This window comes from Chrysochloris asiatica, unplaced genomic scaffold (assembly GCF_000296735.1).
Source record: "Chrysochloris asiatica unplaced genomic scaffold, ChrAsi1.0 scaffold00009, whole genome shotgun sequence".
NCBI lineage: Eukaryota > Metazoa > Chordata > Mammalia > Afrosoricida > Chrysochloridae > Chrysochloris > Chrysochloris asiatica.
This window is the reverse complement of record NW_006408527.1, coordinates 28,438,224-28,461,249: the sequence shown is the minus strand read 5'-3', so window position 1 is coordinate 28,461,249 and position 23,026 is coordinate 28,438,224. Positions and strand designations below refer to the sequence as shown.

Below are 23,026 nucleotides of genomic sequence, written 5' to 3'. Positions count from 1 at the left end.
AGAAGCAAGTTCCTATGTCCACCAAAAACAATGACTATGCCATTTCTTTCCTGCCCAGTACAGCAAAGTATTCCAAAGATGTATTTTTCCAAAGATCCTAACAAGTGTGCATTTTCTGAAATCTACTGTAGAATCTGAGCAAGAAACACTAATTAAATGCATTTTATTAAATGCATTTTACTCCCAAAGTTCACTGAATCCCCCACCACCCAGAAAAGTGTGTCATAAATACAATACTATAACTAAAGCAATTTGAGCATATCATCATTCATTATGATGGGAAACCATGCAATTCAATCATAAGTTTTTATCTTATAAATTTTCCAAAAATTTCATTTTGGTTACAACATTTTAAAATATGAGTTTTATTATCTGTAAAACATAAACCATCCGATTGTTTATATTTATCTTGAAGACACTAACATATTGGAATTTCTCTTAAATCCACATTCACCCAAAATCTGGCTTTGAAATGCCTGACTTGCAAGCCTCTGTGTGCCAAGAGGTACATATAACTTCTGAGTATATTCTTTAAAGATGAAAGTACATTATTCATCAATTATCAAATGAGCTGTATTCCACAAATCCATTAGAATGATTTATAAGTCATTAAATACATAAGGACTCAAACAGATAGCAAAGCTCTAAGTGTGCATATCACCTTCTATAATGGGTAAAAGGGAAAATCACAAAAATAATATTTTATGGTGAAAGTATTTCTTTATTTGTACATTCAAAAGATAACTAGTCATCTCTCAGGCTACTAGTCTGCATGAGAATATATATAATACATGTATAAAAAATAAATGACCAGTGGTTTAATAGCACTTGGTCTTATTAATAGCAATTATGACTATTCAACATCTTTCTATTTGCAAACAGTGTATTTGGGTTAAAGTCTTGACTACATTCCAAGTATGAGTATTTATCAACAAGCACACTGCTTTCTTTATACCATATTATAAGTAGAAAAATAACCTTCCATTCACATTTCCCTATGCTGCATTTGCATAATTAATTGGATAGGATAAAAATCTGAGTGAACTGCTTTTGCCCAGAAATGAAATAGTTAAGAGTGATATGTGTGCCAGGGTTTTAAAAGGGCTTAACAATAAAAGCTTCAATCCTCCACTTTCACTAGATTTTGTTGCCGTGCTTTTGCCTTGCTTAGGGCCATCCATCTGTTAATGTCGACTTGCAGTACAGCTCAGCTCTCCTGCTTGTTCACTAGTCTAGTTGATGTGTGTGTGAGTGTGGGAGTGCGTGCCTGTGGAGTGTGTGTCTTGTGCAGATACACAGATAGATACATGTTATAACTGCTTAGACTAAGCCAAGAATGGTTAATAATATTCAAGATGGAACAGTATCTTCGCTTTATATAAACGTTATATATTCTTTAAAGGAAGTTCTTGATTCTTGGAAAATAAAATTCCAATACAAATTTCTAAGGAGAAATATTTTAAAACATCATTTCAATGACAGCCTAATGATCTAACAGTAATCATTAAGTCTTCAATATTCTGCTTGAAAATACAACTGATGAGAGAAGTAGGATTAAACTGTTCTGCACCATGACCAGTGGCAGTATTCTCACTGGACTCGCTGGCCCTGTTTTCAATAAAACCAGAGGAGGATGCTTTCCCTGGAGTCCTGTTAGGCTGGGGCTGCTGCTGGAACTGTCATCTTCACACAAAAGGGAAAAGGGTTGGGTTTTACAAATGTGAAGCCTAATTGGGAGATCTCTGTGGCTGTACCCTTGACATTTATTTAAGCCTCATCAACAAAACGGAAAATAAGCATACTAATTAACAGACAGCACAGAAATTACTATTTGTTGAGGGTGAACTGTAGAGCCACAATCTATTCCAAATATAAGTTAAGTTATGAGGCCCAGGTTTTAAAATGAGACACATTTAGATTGTTGTTCTGTTTTACAGTTTCTAAATTATGAAACTTTTTTTTGACTTTAAAATAAATTTTTGAGATTCAAATGACAATAATCTCATTTTCATCTTTTGAGAAACAACTAAGGCATTTTCATTGATAAGCCTAGCAATGTAAAGGGAAGTTTTTTATTCAGCTAAGATCAGACTTCTTAAGTGGGTAACCTACACAGCTAAGCTTACCATGAGTGAAGTCTTTTTTTGCTTATTTAGATCATTATAGTGACAATAAAATTACATAGCTGAGGTCTTATAGATCAAGGGATTTTTCAGTACACAAACTATATATATATATTTTCCAAACCACATATTGAATCTTAGGGGTCCCACTATTTCATTTTTGGAAGAAGTGCAGCCAGAATGGTCCTTGGAGGCCAAGATGGCCAAACTTCATCTCTCATACTTTGGACATATGGTCAGGAAGGACCAGTTGCTGGAGAAGGATATATTTGGCAAGGTGGAGGGTCAGAGAAAAAGAGGAGGACCCCTAATGAGATGGATTGGCCAAGTGGCAGCATCAATGGACTCAAGGGTGGCAATAATAGTGAGGTTGGCCCAGGATTGGGCAGTGTTTCGTTGTGCTGTGCATAAGATCACTATGAGTTGGTTCCGACTCGATGGCACCTAACAACAACAACACTACTTCAGTGGCTAGAGGTTCCTTGGTAACTCTTGGCAGTAGCCACCAAGAGAGAACATCAGATGTTGCCATTGCTGTAAAAGATCTGAAACCTAATGTATGCGTATATGTATACACAAATATCTACCAATAATTGAATAACTATTATGTGCAGATACTACATATGCATTATCTATAATGCCTACAGCAACCCAGGAAAATGATATGTACTGTTACAAGAAGAAATTATGGATCATGGATGTAACAGTATTAATCAAGGGTAAATATTAATATTTTTTTCAAAATCAAGGTCTGTTTGCCTCTGAATTCCATGCTCTTGTCTTAACTGCCTCTTCACCTACCACCACCCCATAGAGAAGCACATAGGTCAAGTATTTAAAAGTTATAGATCAATTTTATTTTGAATCCCTAATATGCTTATTGATTACCTGTATAATTTGGAGCCTATTTTACCAAAATCTGTTTGTCTCTCTATTTCTAAACTTAAAAAATAGAGACAAGAGTTGCTACTCTGAATGAATTTTGGGGAGTCTGAAATGAATAATGCAGCACACACAACCATACACAGACAGCTTTACTGTTACCAAGGAACTATGTCTGCCTCCTTCCTGTCTTTCAAGGCTGCTCTAGGTTATTTTTATATGACTTCATCTTTATAAAAGAGGCTTGAAAAATAATAGTACAAACATCAAAATTAACTGGCTCACCAAATCCCATTGGTTTCTACAGAATATTGCTTTAGGTAATGCCCTTTACCACATGGCAAATGAGCATAGCTCCTTTTGAGGCATTGCTGGGAGGCTGGTTTGAACATTAGAAAGTGGTATTATTTGCTAGCTTATTGAGTTATACCCAAGGAAGAACATAGTATATTCTATGTTTATTTCCACGTGTAGTCCATTTTTGCTTTGTTTTGTTTTTGTTAAAGTGGCACAACTCTCTTGTGAGTACTAAGACAGCAGCTATGAAAGCTGTCTTTGAGAGAGGTATTAATGAGCCTGCACATCTCAAATAGAAAATACACAGAAGAGACCAAACAAAGAAAATCAAACTTCTGTCTCATAAAACAGAAAATGTTTGCCTCTAATAGGCACTTTCAGCAACTATGAACTTTTGAAACAATGACTTTTTCTGTGGCAATGCAGTATCTAGACCCCATTCCTATTTCTCAGAGCATCTATGTACTTCCTGAGCAACATTTTTGTTTTTTTTATTCCTTGGCATTATGATCTTGTACTTGTGTTTCTCGTCATTTAGGTTGGTAAGCAAAAAGACACGCCTTAACAGCTTCTTATACTCAATTTCCCTTTACCTTGAGTCTCATCCAATTAAGTGAACTTTAATATTCATTCTATTACCTTCTTAAAGGTGTCAAAATATTTTTTTTTGGAAATAAGTAGAATACAAATAAACAGATATTAGTATTCTGACATACTTATTATTATCAAGAGCCTGCCTTTAACCACATAACTTGAAGTACTATAATTGAAAGTCATAATATTTCCATATCTCATTACTATTACACTTAGAGATTGGGGGATAAGAGTACTCACTGATTTGGGCAATTATCATACATTAATATGCTTATAGCTCTAACATCAGTTTCCTGAATCTTGCATAATAGATCTTATTTTGATTACAATCAGTGAGATCAGATTGTTTCCAAAACATTAGCCAAGCAAGTCTCTGCATCATCAGGCTCCTAAGCAAACACTGTTTCTTCTTGATTTCCTTAATCAAAATGCAAAGACAAATTATCCAGCAACCCATTTGGGTAGGTTGACTTTAAACTTATGAAGCTTCAGATTTGTGATACAAAAATACAATCTCCAGTTACTTAAAAATACAGATTCCTTGAAAATATGACTTTTTGTCAAATAATATTATAAAGTTAGTAGAAATCACTTGAGATGTTGGCATAGTGCTTGATAAACCTTTCTCAGAGGACTGCTCTCCCCCCCCCCCCCCACTCTCCTTAGTATCCTTGATAACATGCTGCTTCCCCCTTATGCTTTGGCTAGAGTTGATGGGACCCAGATTAGGTGGGCTAATTACATTCTTCCCCAAGAAATCATGGATTTCTGCTTCAGGAATTTTAGCTTCAACTGAAGACAGCATGTTCTGGGTCAGGGGCAAGAGAGGTAGAAAAAGCCAGTGGACAGAATACTCAATGAGCAGAAGACAGAGAGAAGGACAGGCCAGGTGTAAATGAGCACCTTTCATTGACATTCAGATACTGAAGTGCAAATTATCCACTAGCACATGGCTGACGAGAAGGATATCATGTTTGGTAAGGTGGAGGTCAGAGAAAAAGATAAAGACCCCCAACAAGATGGATTGGCCAAGTGGCAGCATTGATGGCCTCAAGCGTGGCAACAATAGTGAGGTTGGCCCAGGATCGGGCAACGTTTTGTTCTGCTGTGCACAGGTTCACTGTGAGTCAGTACCGACTCCATGACACCTAACAACAACACCAATAACATGGTTGATGAAGTACAAATTACTTTTAGAGCTAGCTGGATGATTTGGGGAAAGGGCTAAGAAACTCCAGAACACAAGAATATTGAGATAAATGCTGGAGCTCTGGGATATGCCTTGAGAGCACAGGAGATCTGAGATGAAGAATCTGCTTATTATTATTTTCCATACTCAGATATCGGTGGCCCAGCAGGTGACAGTCTTCTATTCTCTGGTAGTTAAGTCTTTTCAACCAGGATCGTCAACAAAGAAGATTTAATGATGAATGAGACAATTTCTTTCTTCTAAGCTAGAGAAGGATGGCTATTTCCAATGATGGAATTTTTTGGCATAAGAGCAATTTACCATAGTAAATCAATTTTCAACTTGATTTATTACAGTAAATTCTACCTATCCAACTTCTCTTGTAGTTGCACTTACATATGATTTCTGTTTCTTCCTCCTCTCCCCTCTGGATTTTAGATTCAGAAATAGTAGTCCATTTCTAATTTCTGATTGAATGGAAGGCCTGCTAGCTCTGTGTCGGGGGCAGAGGAGAGTAGAGAGAGACAGTGGACAGAAAATACAATAAGCAGCCATGCAGAGAAGCACAGGCCAGGTGCAACTGAGAGAGTGAGTCAGGCAGGTGGGCAGTCAGGCAGCTCATCTGCTTCCCTGTGCCTCTTCCATTTTCTAGTTTTCATCCTATCAGAGGTCTAAACATATTTCTATACTTGGTTATCCTAACAAGCCCTCGTATAGATTTACACTGTCAGAAACCCTATAAACGGTCGCTATGAGTCAGATCTGACTCCATGGCACACCAATACCACTATCCTTATGATAAATGCTCCCATTTTGGTTTACTTCATTTGTGTGTTTGCTAACACATTGAAATTAAAGAAACAATGCAAATCAGGGGTTAGACGACAATTCCAATTTGAATGTACCAAGTTATGCATTTATAAATAAGCTAACAAGCATCTGTTGCTGCTAAGTTGATTTTGACTCAGGGTGACTCCATGTGGGTCAGAAGAGATCTGTGCACCATAGAGTTCTCAACAATAGAGTTCTCAACTATAGAGTTCTCAACCATAGAGTTCTCAATGACTGATTTTTGGAAGTAGATTGTCAAACCTTTCTTCCATAATTCTTGTGGGTAGACTCTACCCTCTAACCTTTTGGGAAGTAGGTAAGCATATAAACCATTTACACCACCCAGAGAGTTATAAATAAGCTGCTGTCACAAATTGCCATTTCTGCACATTAAGAACTATTAGCTCAAAGAACAATAATAAATATTAAAAATAAAAATAGATTCAGGGATCCTGGAGAAAAATATGGGTGAAAAGTTGCAAGGAAAAAATTGCAGAATCAAAAATTTTGCTCTTTGATAAGTATGAATCTAAAGTTAAATAATCAAATTAATTACAAAAAAATACAAGCTAAACAATATTTTAATAATTATTAGGCCATAAATTATTAGAAATATAAACACTTAAAATTTTAGCTATTAAAATATATACACATAGATTATACAATCAATTTCTATAATGAGGCACATATACACAAAGAGACATATATCCTAGGTATACATGTCATCTGAAAATATGATATTTATCACTTAAAAAAGATTGTTATTCAGACACTCTCAGTATCTGCTTAATGCCAAATACACTGATTTTACAAATTCCTAAATAAAAATAAGAAAAGCATATTAGGATTCTTAATATAATAAGCTCTGTTGTTGTTGTTGTTGTTAAGTGCTGTTGAGTCGATTACGACCCACAGTGACCCTGTATACGGTTTCCAAGGAGCAGCTGGTGAGCTTGAACTGCCAACCTTGCAGTTCAAAAGGTTTTGTAGTCTGGCGCATTAACCCACAGCGCCACACCAGGACTCCATAATAAGCCCTATCTCTCTTAATTCTTATTAGTGTTAAGATTGTTGTCACATCCATTTGAAAACCACAAAATGATAATTTAATGAATGTAACTGAATTAGTGGCATTATAATAAATGATTGAACTATGGATTCAATAAAAATGTTACATCATGGTAAATGAAAGGATGATTTAGAAATTTAAATGAGCAGATACATTTTTCTTTATCTTAAAAGTTGTATTTAGTAAACATACTGTCCAATTTAAATATTGTTTTCCTATCTTATAGAATCATGTGGGTAACAAAGTTTCCGATTTTTTTTCCACATAAAAATCTATTCATCAAAAGGCTCCAATATTAGACAAAAATGTTTAAGATGTTAACATGAGAATAGATAGACAATTAAGCATATGGCAATGGGACAAAAATCAAAGATATTAATAGCAAACACATTATTAGGTCCTGATGGGGCACCATAGGATAAGCATTAGACGGCAAGGTTGGTATGAACTGCAAAGTCGATGGTTCAGACTCACCAGCCTCTCCTTGGAAACCCTTTATATAGGGTCACTATAATTTGAAATCAACTTGACGCCACTTAAAAACAACAATAATAAATTAATAGAAGTTTTCCAGTTATGGTTGTTGTTGTGTTGTTAAGTGCCATCAGGTAGGATCCTATTTAAAGCAACCCTGTGCACAACAGAATAAAACGCAGTCCAGTCCTGTGCCATCCTCACAATTGTTGATATATTTGTGCCCATTGTTACTGCCACTTTGTCTTTCTCTTTTGTTGTTGAGGGTGGGAGGGTGGGAGTCTTCCTCCTTTTTGTTGGTCCTCCACCTTATTAAGTATGATGTCCTCAGGAGCTGGTCCATTTTGACAACACTTCCAAAGTCTCTCCATCATTGCTTCTAATGAGGATTCCGGCGACACTTTCCAAGACAGATTTGTTTCTTCTTCGGGCAGTACATGGTACTTACAGTAATTCTTCACCAACACCATAATGCAAACGCATCAGTTCTTCTTTGGTCTTCTGTACTGTCTGACATTCACATGCATATGAGGTGACTGAAAACATGATGCATGGGTAAGACACACCTTAGACCTGAAAGTGACATATTTGCTCTTTACACTTTTTGAAGCAGATTTGCTTAATGCAATACACTGTTTGATTTCTTGACGGCTGCTTCCATGAATGTTGATTGTGGATTCAATCAAAATGAAACTTTTGAAAACTTTAATCTTTTCTCCATTTATCAAGTTATTTATTTATTGGTCCCTTTGTAAGGATTTTTGTTTTCATTCCATACTGAAGGTTGTAATCTTTGAATTTCATCAAGTCCTCTTCACTTCCAGCAAGGAAGGTTGTGTCATCTGCATATCAAAGGTTCTTAATGAATCTTCCTCCAATCCTTATACCATGTTCTTTTTCATATACTCCACTTCTTTGGGTTATTTGCTCCAAATACAATTTAAGTAAGTTGGTGAAGTTGTACTGGTATGGTCCTGTAGGATAAGCAAGGTTAATGGTTCAAATATACCAGTTGTTCCTTGGAAACCCTAATGTTGTTGTTAAGTGCCATCCTGTAGGTTCCAACTCATAGCAACATTGTATAGGGTTTCCAAAGAGCAGCAGGTGGGTTTGAACTGCTGACCTTGTGGTTTGCAGTCCAGGGCTGATCCATAGAGCCACACCGGAAGTCCTGGAACCCTTATACGAGGTTGTTATGAGTTGGAACTAACTCAACTGCAATTAACAATAAAGTATGGTGAAGGATACAACTCTAATACACACTTTTCCTAATTTTGAACCATGAAGTATTTCCTTGTTCTATTCTAAAACTGCCTGTTGGTCTATGTGTATGTTTCCCATGAGCACAATTTAGTGTTTGGAATACACATTCTTTGAAATGTTATTCTTAGTTTGTCATGATCAATACAATCAAAAGCCTTTCCATAGTCAATAAAGCACAAGTAAACAACTTTCTGGTATTCTCTGTTTTCAGCTAAGATCCTTCTGGCATCAGCAATGATATTGCTTGGGCCATATGCTCTTCTGAAGCAAGCCTGAATTTCTGGCAGCTCACTATCAATGTACTATTGAAGCCATTTTTGAATTATCTTCAGCAAAATTTTCCTCATTTGGGGGTGAGGGAGTGGTCATTTTTCTTTGGAATGAGCACAGATATAGATCTCTTCCAATCAGCTGGCCAGGCATTTGTCTTCCAAATATCTTGGCACAGACAAATGAGTGCCTCTAGTAATGAATGCATCAGCTTATTGAAACATTTTAATTTGCATTCTGTTAATTCTTTGTTTTGCACCAATGCCTTCAGTGCAGCTTAGACTTCTTTCTTCCAATGCTATCTCAGTTCTTTATCTTATGCTACTTCTTGAAACAGTTGAACACTGACCAATTCTTTTTGGAGAGTTACTGTGTATTCCTTTAATCTTCTTTTGATGCTTTCTGTCATTCAATATTTTGCCCATAGACTACTTTAATATTACAACCCTACACTTAAAAATTTTTTTTTCAGTTCTTTCAGCTTGAGAAATGCTGAACATGTTTATCTCTTTTAGTTTTCTGACTTCAAGTCTTTGCACATTTCACTGTAATACTTGACTTTGTCTTTTCAAATTGCGCTTTGAAATTTTCTGTTCAGCTCTTCTATTTCATCATTTCTTCCAGTTGTTTTACCTTTTCAACATTCAAGTGCTTTTCAGAGTCTCTTCTGACACCCATGTGGTCTTTTCTTTCTTTTCTGTCTCTTTAACGACCTTTTGCTTTTTTCCAGTATGACTTTCATGATGTCAATCCACACTCTTCTGGTCTTCAGTCATTAGTGTCTAATGGATGAAATCTGTACTGGAAATAGTGTCTAAATTCAGGTGGTCATATTTTGGCTTTCAAGGGGTTTGTTTTAATTTTCTTCAGCTTCACTCTGACCTTGTATATGAGCAACTGATGGTCTATTCCACAGGCAGCCCTTGGCCTTATTTTGGCTGATGATACTGAGCTTTTCCATCATCTCTTCCCACAGATTTAGTCAGTTTGATTTCTGTGTATTTCATCTGGTTAGGTCCACCTGTATGATCACCATTCATGTTGTTGTAAAAAGGTATTTGGAATTAAGAAGTTGCTGGTCTTGCAAAATTCTATCATGCGATGTGCAGCATTGCTTCTTTCACCAAGACCACATGTTCCTACTATTGATCCCTCCTCTTTGTTTCCAAAGTTCACATCCCAATCACTAGTAATTATCAATATATCCCAATTGCATGTTTGATCAATTTCTGACTGAAGAAGTGGACAGAAGTCTACCATTTCACCAAAATAGGTTTCTACATTTACAGAATAATTATGGTACTGAAGGGCTTCTTCTAGGTCATAAAATTAGCATTCACTTAAGATACTATTATTAAACAATTGCAGTATATGAAAACATCAATATTATAAAATGGATGTCAGAAAAGACACTTAATATATGACAAAAAATACTTCCAAGAGAACAGAGGCTTGTTTTAATTTTAGTTCATTTGCCTTTTTCTCATTCTAAAAGACACATGGGGATACTTTTTTTTTTTTTTTATGGCCATCTTTACCCCAACAGGGCCTGGGCACCCAATAAAACTAATGGTGGATGAGAGATGGGTTCTCAGCTTACTCTGCCACGAACTATCTGACTGAAGGGCAAGTTTACTGTAAACTTTGGCACCTGTAATGAACAAAATTCTATAGCCTCTTCCCATTCTGAAATTTTCTATCTATAATCCACTCCAGAATTCTTTTTAAAAGCGAGTTTTCTAAGGCCACTTAATACACGATTTTAGTTTGTACAAATTTTATGTACCTACCACCTTTAGGTTGAACAAAGGGCTACATACCTACAATGCAAAATCGGTTAAACATACAGCATTTCCCCACTTTGGAGTAATATTTTAAGTGTAAACTTCAAATGTTTATAGAAAATAAAATATCTAACCCTTTTACTTTCTATTCTAATTTTCATAGCTTATTTTGGTGGTCAAATTCCCATGTATGAATTTCACTTTATTTTGGTAGAGAAGGAAATCTGGATGTCCTGTTCATCATCATACTCATTCACACTCTACAGCAAACACATGTGGATCTGCCTTAACAAGCTCGCAGACATGAAATCCAGAGCATCTGATCCTGATCCCCTTACAGTCTGCCAGTATGCCATCCGCTCTATTCCTAAACCAAAATGCAGGTTTCCTTATCATAAACGAAACACCGTCGCTGTTGTTGCTAAGTGCCGTCGAGCTGGTTCCGACTCACAGCGACCCTGTATAGGGTTTCCAAAGAGCAGCTGGTGGGCTTGAACTGCTGACTTTGCAGTTCGCAGTCCAGTGCTGATCCTACAGGGCCACACCAGGAGTACACGCTAAATAATAAGGGGTCCAAAATGGTTCCTAAAAATTCAGTGGTGTTGTTGTATGCTAGTGATTGAATTCCAACTCACAGTGACCCTATACTACCGAGAATTAGAAATTTTAGAAATGTGGCACCGCTAAGAACAGTAATCTTACCTGAACAAGCTTATGCTTTTCTAGGTGCTTTTCCTTTTGATTGTGTAATGTGTAGACTGGAGTATATTGTACAGAACCAGAACAGGCCCCATAATCTTCCTCATTTTCCTACACATGAAGAAATACACAATTAATTATTTTTAAATGTTCTCTTTTTTTTAATTACTACAGCTAATTGATTAATAGACAAAACATACAGATACAACTAAAATAATACTTCAATTATAAGTTTACAGAGCCTATTTGAGAATAAAAACATATTTTTAATAATATGTACTAAATAATTTCCCAAATAAAATGTGACTATTTTTAATAATTTGAATAAAACTTATATGAAAATCATTTGCTCTCTATCATTATACTGGAAATATTATGCCATCCTTTTTCTCCAAAGGTAGAGTTTGAAGACACAGTACCTGACAGTCTCCACAGAGATGCCAGGTGTAATCAAACCCAACGCACACCTACACCTACACATGAATATTCATATACATGCAACAGTCATTGCTGCAAAGGCAAATGTTCATTGTGGGTGTCAAATGCCATCAAATAAGTTCTGATTCATAGTGACCCTGTATAGGGTTTCTGAGAAGCACCTGGTGGGCTTGAACCACAGGTCATGTAGTTAGCAATCCAGTGCTTCTCCTATAGCACTACAAATATGCTTCAATTGAAAGTAACTACTATTGCAAAAATCAGACAATAGCATTCCTGGCTCAATTCTACACTAAAGATCATCTTTAAAAAAACAAACAAAAAACGCTCAGCTTAAGCAAGAACTTCAATTGTGATATTAAGGCAATCCACTTTATGAAAACATACATCCTATTAAAATGTCTTTGAAGATCTTTCTAGTTCTGTGATAAAATATGCAAACAATAAAGAGATTATTCAGTGGATGCATATAGAATGGCAGACAGTTGCCAGAGGGCTTGTTATGAAAAATATATTCTTGAACAAAGGGCTAAGCATATTTCAAAAGTCATTAAAAACATAAATCTCATGTGATTTGTAAAATATAAGCTTATACTAATGCAAGAATCAAGACAGAATGAAAAGAAGAATATGACGTACCTTGTGTTTTAGCTTATTCTTCACTTCCTTAATTCCCTGCTTTGCATGATTTTTTGCCTAGAAAATGATAATACAAGTGTCTGGCTCAGCATAGTATTTAAAGAAAAAGTATGCAAGATTACATTTATTGAAAATTGCTAACTATCGATATTATTTAGAAAAAGAACAAATTGTAATGCATTTTCAGGGATGCTGTACTCCCTAAGTAATTCAATATCTAAATGTGACTAGTCTCTATGTGTGTACTACTATCATACAAAGGCTAATATGTAGCCTACTTGTCTCCTAAACTATAAAGAGCACAAAGGGACTCCCAGATCACCACAGCTGGCTTACTGTGAAACTGTGACAAACCGGGGGAGAAGACTGGAAAGCACTTTACAGCAGTAGGCTATCTAAGCCAAGTCTGGACTTTAAGAAACCCAGACAACTTTGCAAAAGACTTATCATAATGCCTCTACAGGAAGACCACTTGTAATTAGCAGAACCATCCTAATGGTATGTGTGTTTTACTCAGGTAAAACTTAAGTCAGTTAATTCAAAGGTTATGCTAATGCTCACAGACACTCTGACTCCATCAGCATTAGAGTATCTCAGATCTTGTTGATTCCTGTGGGTTACAACTTAATTGAAGACAACTGGGGGTGGAGTGGGGACTAACATAAAAGCCTTAACCTTTGTTCATTAGAAATTCCAACTTATAGTGGTCAGAGTGAAGAAGAGACAAGGAATTCCCATTTATTTTGTGTTCCCTAAGTATATGATTATTAAGTCCTGGCGTGGCACTGCAGGCTAATGCTCTGGACTGCAAGGTCGATTTGAACCACAAGTTCAGTGGTTCAAGCTCATCAGCCACTCCTTAGAAACCCTATACAAGGGCCACTATGAGTTAGAATGAATGGACGACACTTAACAACAACAAATTATACAATTGTGTACAGGGTGCTTAGCAAGACTTATCTCATCCAGTCAGCACAATCACCTTATAAAGTTATTATTATTATTCCATTTTACAATGAAAAGTCAGGAAAGTGACTCCAGAAAGAATAAGTTCAGATACCCGAGATACAAACCCAGGTCTATTTCATTCCAATGACAAACTCCTTTCCACCTTAGAACAGAAATGAAGAACTCGTTTTTAAAATACAATGACTGATGAGCAGTCGCCTAAGTGCAGCTATTGGTCTCTCCATGTACAGAAGAAAGTGGAGTGATAAGAACTGAAGAGGCTTGGAATCAATTAGTCCAACAGGCTAATGGAACATGTGAACATCAGTCTCCAAAATGCTGAGACCAGAAGAACTATATGGTGTCCAACTACCACAACCAACAGCTCTGAAAAGAATCACACTAGAGGGTGAAAATTAGTTAATTAAAAAACGAAAACCAAAAATTAGTTAATTAAAAAACAGCTTTACAAGTCAGAAAGAAACTGGAGGAACCTAAGACTATGGCCCCTGGCCATTTTTCAGGTCTGGAAAGGAACTCAACCCTGTGCCTCAACTTTCAGGCAAATGATAGAAAGGTAGCTAGCCAGATAACAACATTAGTAAGGCATGCTCGCCATGGAATGGTCAATCATCCTAGATCAAACATGTTCCTAAGGACAAAGATGAGAAGGGAGAGGCAGATGGGTGGAATGTAATCACAGGGAATAACAAGGAGGAAGCAGGGTAAGTGCTGTTGCATGGAGGGAACTGAAATAATTGAGATGAAGCAAATCACATGAAACAAATGTAATTTGCTTCATCTCAATTATTACAGTCCCCTCCATGCACATGTACATTTGTTAAATGTAAAGCTGATGATCTTCACAAAATTCACAATAAATGAAAAAAAAAACAAAACTGATTTTAGGCCACAGTGAGTTAACGAAAAGGTTGGTGGTTCAAAGCTACTGTCTACTCCGTGGGAGAATGATGCGACAGCTTGCTTCCCTATCTATTTACAGCCTGGGAAATCTATGAAGCAGTCCTAAATTCTACTGTGTCTTAAAGGGTCGCTATGGGTTAGAATCAATGCCACAGCAGTAGGATGAACCTCATTCTGATATGAAACTGAGGGGATATAGGCTCAAGATAGTCTAACTCTAAAATTCTTGCTCCTTCTACTAAACCATACTGCTTTCCCTAAAAACCATACTTCTAGAAAGAGTACACATCTTTCCTTCCTAAGGTGCTTGAGGGCAAGGATTTTCTTTCTTTCTTGTGAGTATCTGCAGCACTTACCATAGTATAAAGCATATGGTGCATGCTTGAGAAACATCTTAAACTAAACAATCATTTATCATTGTAAATGAAACAAACCAAAAACATATTAACACAAGTTGTTATTGTTGTTGTTAAGTGTCATCAACTTGGTTTTCAAGGTTGTAAATCTTTATGGGAGCAGAAAGCCTCATCTTTTTCTGGCAATGTGAACACATAGTAAAAGATAATCTGAAAAGGTAAATAACATTAAATTATATTTCCATGGTTCTTTGTAGTTAATAAAGCATTTGTTATTTTATTTATAAAGACACTGCATTTACTTAATAGGTCCTATTATAATCCTTACATTAGTAAGGTCTGTGGTTCAAAACTACCAGCCGCTCCGCGGGAGAAAGATGAGGCTTTCTACTCCCGTAAAGATTTACACCCTCAGAAACCCTGTACAGTGTCGCTATGGGTCGGAACTGACTCGATGCCACTTAACAACAACAACAACAATATGAAAATAATTATCAAGAGGCAAGGCTACTGTTCCCATCTCCTAGAATTTCTACCTACTTTTGCTCACACTTGAACTATTTCAATTCACCTCTAATCTCACTGTCAGCAGTTCAAAACTACCAGCGGTTCCACGGGAGAAAGATGAGGCGTTCTGCTCCTGTAAAGATTTACAGCCTCGGAAACCCTGTGCAGTATCACTGTGAGTCGGAACTGACTCCAAGATACTTAACACCACCACCACCAACAACTACTCTTTCAAAGGAGTCCTGGTGTGGCACTGTGGGCTAATGCATCACACTGCAAAGTTGTTTGAACTGCAAGGTCTGTGGTTCAAGCTCACCAGCTGCTTCTTGGAAACCCTATACAGGGTCACTATGGGTCGGAGTCAACTCGACAGCACTTAACAACAACAACTCTTTCAAAACCCTCCTGATTTACATTAATCTTTTTAGATGTTTCATAATGCATACAGTTGAACTTGGTGCCAGTCTCTTCCCCTGTTCTATACTTTGGGTACTGATACTCATTGCTCTACCTCCTTTGCAACTTCTTCTAAACTACCTGGAAGATGGTGCATGGGTTCTCTCCATCCTTTTCAACTTACCAAGAGGAAACTTAACCAAAACAGATACATTACCTATACAAATTGACACTTGCCAGTGTTCAAATAATTTCTACAGAAAGGCATCAAGAAAATGGCTTTGATTGAGAATTTCAAATGTAAAGACCTAGCAAGAAAGTTGGCTTAGAAAACCCTTCAGTCAATCAAATATGTATTTGATTTAGCTGTTATTCTTAGATTTATAAGAAAATATGTGTAACAACTCTAGTTTTCTCTATGGCCCCTGTATATAAAAAACTTTTTTTTTTTTTTTTATCATAGAACATACCATCAATTTTACTTCAACAAATACATACCAGTACTTCTGTAGTGTGTTCAAAGCACAGGACAAAGTGTAACAGGGAAACAAACATAAAAACAGGGACCAAACCAAAACCCAAACTGATTGCCATCGAGTTGGCTCCTAGCAACCCTATAGGACAGAGTAAAACTGCTCCCCAGACTGCACATCTTTATGAGAGCAGATGATGAAAGATGAGGCTGACTGCTTCCAAAAAAGGCCAGGTATGCCATCGAGCTTGTGGTTGGCAGCCCAATGCTAAACCCACTGCACCACCAAAGCTCCTTAAAAGCAAGGACAGAATTTATTTTACTCCTGGTATTTTCCTTATTCACTGCTCTATCCTCTATGCCAAGTTCATGATAAGAACTCAAGCAATTTGTTTAAAAAAATGACAGAGGTAAAAACAATGTTCTCATTTAAAAAATATATATATATATATATTAGACTGACTTATAAGTTTTCAAAAGGGAGCTTAGTTTCAGAGGGCACAGGGGAAGGTAGAATCTCCACTGAGTGGTTTCCAACCTGTCTGGTTGAAAGGAGATGGAGGTAAGACTCTTGTGGTTCATTAGCGAATAAGTGTTATCAGGACTAATCGTGAATGTTGCAAATGTAAAGATAGACGTTTTCTAACAAAAGGAGGGAAGTGGCTGATCTTGCAGTCCAGGAGCAGAGGACCCTGGATCCATCAATGGAGAAGAGCAGAGTGCTGGACCCTATCCAGAGAAGCAATGGCACCAGAGATGGAGGTAGAGATGATGACATGGAAAGATGGAGAGGCTGGGGACTCTTGACACAAGGAAGGAGAGGGGCTGTGTGCTGGTTCATGGGGGGCAGGCTTGCAGGGTATACCCTTTGGTTGTTTGAATGCTTATAGATTTCTGAGTGCTTCCGTCTAGATTAATAAAAAAACAACAACAACAAAAAAGAGGGAATGGAAGCAAATGCTGTTGAATGATGATGCATGGAGGGGATTGTAATCATTGTAATGAAATGAAATACGATAGGATGAATGTAAAGCTGATGTTCTCCCATGTAAACTATCACTAAATTCACAATAAAAACTTAAAAAACAAAACAAAAAAAAATTATTAACTATAGAAACACAATGTAAATACTCTGCTACACCTATACAATAGAAATTAGGAATCTTGTTCCCATTAACTTGTGGTCAAAGGAAGAATTTCAAAGTGTAGTTGTCAGAATATGAGCAGTTCTGGAAAGATAAGTTTTAGGTACAACTATGAAGGTAACATATTAGTTGACATAGTTGCCACAAACCTCTTGATTTATTACAGGAGTGATTAAGTACACCTTGAAGATCTTAACCTGACTGGAATTACCTGAAGGAATAATTTTCCAAAGAACAGAATTCTTAATATATGACTATTTGCAGAGAAGGGTCTGAAATAATATACTTGACTGATTAGAAGGATGAAGTTTTAAATAACACATGAAGGTTTGAACATGTTTGCTTTTATTGTGTAAGCTTTTATGGAGGAATATGAATGGACTTATGGAAAAAACCCACATATTTGGCAAAAATGATACACTATAACTTCTCTAAGCCTGGAGAAAAACCTCCAAGTCAAGTAAGGGGTACTTGACTGCTGAACCTTTTTTGAGACTCTTAAATGGATGTGAGAAACAAGGCTCAACAATTGTCTTTTTTCACAAAGCAACTGCCTGCTATTTCATTGTGAAAACTTTAAATCTCTTCAGAAACTATATTATTGTGAGACAGTGATTCACACAGACAACTTTCCTATGAAAGCCAGTGAACAACCAAGCAAAAGGCAGAAGCTCGTGTTTCCAAGACAAAATGATCACTTCTTCTTAATTTTTGTTTTGTGATACAACTTCCAATAGTTCAAACGATAACTGTATTTTTACAATAACTCCCTATTGTGAAATATAATATTGGAAATAGATTTTTTTTTTTAACATGGAGATGGTGACTACATACATAACAAAATTTTAAGTTATGAAAACCATATTATCTATTATTTATTCAGTCGTGCTGACTTATTTACTGAGAAAATATTTGTAGATGAATTATTACAAAATTCAATCTACTGTCCTAAATATTTTTAGAAATATAAAAGTAGACTATATATTGTTGTTGTTAAGTGCCGTAGAGTCGGTTCTGACTCATAGCGGCCCTGCACAGGGTTTCTGAGGCTGTAAATCTTTACGGGAACAGAACGCCTCATCTTTCTCCTGCGGAACCACTGGTAGTGAACCACTGGTAGTTTTGAACTGCTGACCTTGAGGTTCGCAGCCCGATTCGTAACCACTACACTACCAGAGCTCCTTAGACTACATACGACCCATGACTTAAAAGCAAAATTTATTCAATATCAACCTATTATATTATGGACTGATTGTGAAAATACAAGGTACAGCTTCTCCTACAAGCAGCAACTGGTCTAATATTAGAAATACGCATGTACATAAACAAGTGCTAGAATATAAGTATATTTACACGTTTATGGAAACCAGGGAGATGGTATATGAAGTCTTTGTTACTTGGGTTGGGCAAATGGTTGTAGGGGAGCTCATGCCTGACTTAAGTCTTATAGAAAAAACTGGTATCTACACGTTAATAAATTCTAAGAAATGAACACTGCAAATAATAGGAATGACTTGTATGATGCTAGAGAGGACAAAGAGAACATCCTGAAGTCACAAGATGAAGTATGCCTATAGATACGGAGCTCTGGTAGCGTAGTGGTTATGAATCGGGCTGCGAACCTTAAGGTCAGCGGTTCGAAACTACCAGCCGCTCCGCAGGAGAAAGATGAGGCTTTCTACTCCCGTAAAGATTTTTAGCCTCGGAAACCCTGTACAGGGTCGCTGTGGGTCGGAACTGACTCCACGGCATATAACAACAACAACATAGATATGGAAGATTCAGGGAAATGAGGGTAGATCAAACATTATAGGAAGGGTCAGCTCTTCAAACATCTTACCTGTCAGACTAATGAGACCTTTCTTTTTATTATATTGATTGCTATTAGTCTACAATACACCATGGAAAACCACTGAAGAATTTTAATTATGGAGAGTTAAGGCATATTTCACGAAGGAAGAGATCTTGCCACAATTTTCTATTTTTTATCTGGTTATGCCTCAGGTATACAATGAAAATTTACAAAAATACTGAACGAAAATTAAATCTTAAGAAATAGAACCTCATCATGGGCTGCTTCAGTTTCCTTGCACATTTCTTGCTGATAGTTTTGAGGAACAAATTAGATTAGATAAAGGAGTATCCTCTCTACAAAATCCACTACCATCAAGGGGATTCCAACTCATGGAAAGCCTATGTTGGGTTTCTGAGGTGCTGTAGGATCAGCACTGGATGGCAAACCAGAAGGTCGGCAGTTCAAACCCACCAGCTGTACCTTGGAAACCCTACACAGGGTTGCTATGTATCTGAACTAACTCATGGCACTTACCAACAGCAGCCAAATAATATGGAATAAGCCTCCTTTTTTTCCCACAGAGCAGCTAATGGGTTTGAACCTTGCCATTAATAGTAGTCCAGTGCTTATCCGACAGCATCACAAGAACTCCTAACTCAATACAATGATATAATTTTAATTACTGATTCGCTTTTGTTGATATTAACTCTAAATTAAAATATAATTATATATAAAAGAAAATTAGAAAATATCCTGAATTGATAATGCCTTTTAGCAAGTAAAGCATTTAATTTTATCAACAGAATTTACATCAAAAGCAAACAACTTACAAATTTATATGCTGTTCTCACAGCAGGGGTTGCTTTGGTCATTGCTGTGTTAAACAGCGCACCTCCTTTCTGCAAAGAAACAAGAAAAATATATTTCCAATTCTTTTTTTTTTTTTTTTTACTAAAATAAACATTATTAAGAGTATTAAAAAAAGCTTTACTCAAAGTTAAACCAAGGTTCTTTAACATGATTTCACCCCACCTCCTCAGTACACAGGGTTGACAGGAATGGGCAACATAGACATTAGCTACCCAATATGGAGGGGGTGGGCTACAAAGGCATGAAGTGACTGGCTTACAAGCTTTCAAGAGGGAGGCTAGTTCCAGAACATGCAGTGGAAGGTAGAATATCTACTGAGTGTTTCCAACATGTCTGGACTGGGCTGGTGAAAGGAGAAGGGGATAAAAGTCTTCTGGTTCAATAGTGAATAACTGCTATCAGGATTGACTGTGAGAATTGTAAATGTAAAGGTAGACATTTTGTAACAAAAGGAGGGGAGTGGCTGATTTTGCTGTCCTGGAGTGGAGGACCCTAGGACCATCAAGGGAGAAGCAGTGATGCCAGAGATGAAGGCATAGATGATGACGTGGAGAGATGGAGCGGCTGGGGGACTCTGGACTCAGGGAGAGAGACAGGCTGTGTGCTGGTGGCCAGGGGGCAGGCTTGTAAGGTGTACCCTCTGGTTGTTTGATGATGCATGAAGTGGATTGTAATCATTGCAATGAAATGAAATACAATACGATAAATGTAAAGCTGATGTTCTCCCATGTAAACTATCACTCAATTCACAATAAAAACTTCAAAAAAAAAAAAAAAAGAGTCATGTTTAGCATCTTCAATATAGAGAGTCATGTGATGCTTAATATACTTGATATGTTCTATGAAATAGGACACTGTGATTTGGACAAGGAGTCCTGGTAATTGCAAGATCGGTAGTTCAAACCCACCAGCTACTCCTCAGAAATCCTATACAGGGTTGCTATGAGTGGAAACCAACTCAATACCATTTAACAACAATGAAGCAACATATGGAGTTATTTCAAACAGTATGCAAACATTCTACCTTGTGCTTTTAGTTGGTTGTTGTTGTTAAGTGCCTTTGAATTGGTTCTGACCCATAGTGACCCTGTATAAGGTTTCCAAGGAACGGCTGGTGAGCTTGAATAGTGGACCTTGTGGTTCAAAACAACTTTACAGTTCAGCGCATTAAACCACAGCACCACACCAGGACTACCTTTTAGTTGGTAGAACACATCATTTAAAAAATCATTTTTTCTTTGTAGTTTAGGCAGGCCTGAACAACATGGCCAATGTTGTTGTTGTTGTTAGGTGCCATCAAGTCGGCACCGACTCATAGCGACCTTATGACCAATAGTAGGTATATATTAAAAAGCTTATTAATGAAAAAAGTAATATAATCTTTACCAAGTGTTTTGATGTTAGGCAATAAAGTTTCAATCTGTGGAAGAGTTTTTACATTTAAAAAAATCACATTAACAAAATCAGTTTGTAAGAAATGATAAAAACTTCCACTGGATCCTATAATACCTAATTTCTTTTTCTGAAATAAAATACAGTCATCCTTTAGTACCCCCAGGGCATTGGTTCCAGAACCGGCTTCTGACATCCCCTCTCCACCCCACCACCAGATTTCAAAATCAGTAGATGCTCAAGTTCCTTATATAAAATGGTACAGTATTTGTATATAATCCACACAAAACTTGTCTCTAGATTACTTATAAGATCTACTACAATGTAAATGCTATGTAACATTTATCTTAATGTTCTTTCTTAGACTTTGAGGGATTGCTTTGAGATTTGTTCTTTTGTTTTTTAAGTATTTTCAATCTGTGTTGACTCAATTAATGCAGACCCTGTGGACACAGAAGGGCAATAGTGTAAGATGACTGAGATTTAACTTTTCAAAACAAGCCATTTTTTGGAGGGGGGAGGGGTAGAATCTTCCTATTTTAAAATTATCTTTATGAATAGCAACAAGCTATCAGCATAAAATAAAAATATTTAAATGTGAAAAAGATGCAAATGTTGAAAAAAGTATAAGCATATACAACGTATACTATATAATGAATATATATAATGAACATGTTTACATACACTATAGAGTGAAAGAAAACATTTTGAACACTTGTAATTACCTTGACTGTATGCATCCATTGGTGATATGACCTTGGGCTCCCTGCAATACATAAAAATAAGATACCATGTTAAATCTGTAAATCAAAATGCACTAAGAACTATTACCAGCACTTTGGAGTCCTGGTGTTGCACTGTAGGCTAATGTGCTGGACTAGAAATCTGGTCTGAACCACAAGGTCGGTGGTTCAAGCTCACCAGCCACTCCTCAGAAACCCTATACAGGGTCACAGTGGGTCAGAATTGATTGTTGATAAGTGTTGTTGAGTCGATTCTGACCCATAGTGACCTATACAGTAAATCTTTACGGGAGAAGAAAGCCTCATCATTCTCCCGCAGGAACAGCTGGTAGTTTTGAACTGATGACCTTGAGGTTAGCAGTCTGACTCATAACCACTATGCTACCACTCTCTACCCTTTAGTAGATATATTTAATTTACTTACAATGTTGTGAAAGAAGCAATAGCATTGTAATAATTAATAAAATACTCTGATTCTTAGGAGCACAATAATTAACTCTATTAAGAAGATACATCCATTTTTTTCTTTGCTCACTTGTGAAGTTATTATGTTTCAGTATTTGACATCCTTTCATTTTAATATTAGTTTCAAAGCAAGAAATAGAAACTCTCTCTTGAAACAACAAAAAAAATCCTATGCCTTTCAGATTGATTTTTCAATGTATCACATTTATGTTCTTTTATAAAAGTTTGCCTCTTATGTACAACTGGGTAAATTTTAATATAAAATCTTCTTATAATAGAGACTCCTGAAGACATCATTACTGATAACAAGGATCATGCATTAGATTTGTTGGTAGATAAGTTTTCCTAATAAAATGGTGATATTTACATCACTTGTGTATCTCAATGTAAAAATATTTTATGTCATACATCTTATTTTTTAAAGTCATGTAAACAAAAAAGTAAATTAATTTTATACTAAT

General features: G+C 36.5%; 1 protein-coding gene across 1 annotated transcript in view; it reads right to left on the bottom strand.

The window, feature by feature from the left end:
• DENND1B (DENN/MADD domain containing 1B) overlaps positions 1-23,026 on the bottom strand; it is a 391,513-nt gene that overhangs the window by 21,340 nt on the left and 347,147 nt on the right. Inside the window, exons 17-20 of the mRNA XM_006834232.1 lie at positions 22,083-22,123; positions 19,926-19,994; positions 12,553-12,609; positions 11,479-11,586 (exon numbers count right to left, since the gene is read on the bottom strand). Of these exons, the coding sequence (XP_006834295.1) occupies positions 11,479-11,586; positions 12,553-12,609; positions 19,926-19,994; positions 22,083-22,123 (275 nt within the window). The remainder of the gene's footprint in view (positions 1-11,478; positions 11,587-12,552; positions 12,610-19,925; positions 19,995-22,082; positions 22,124-23,026) is intronic.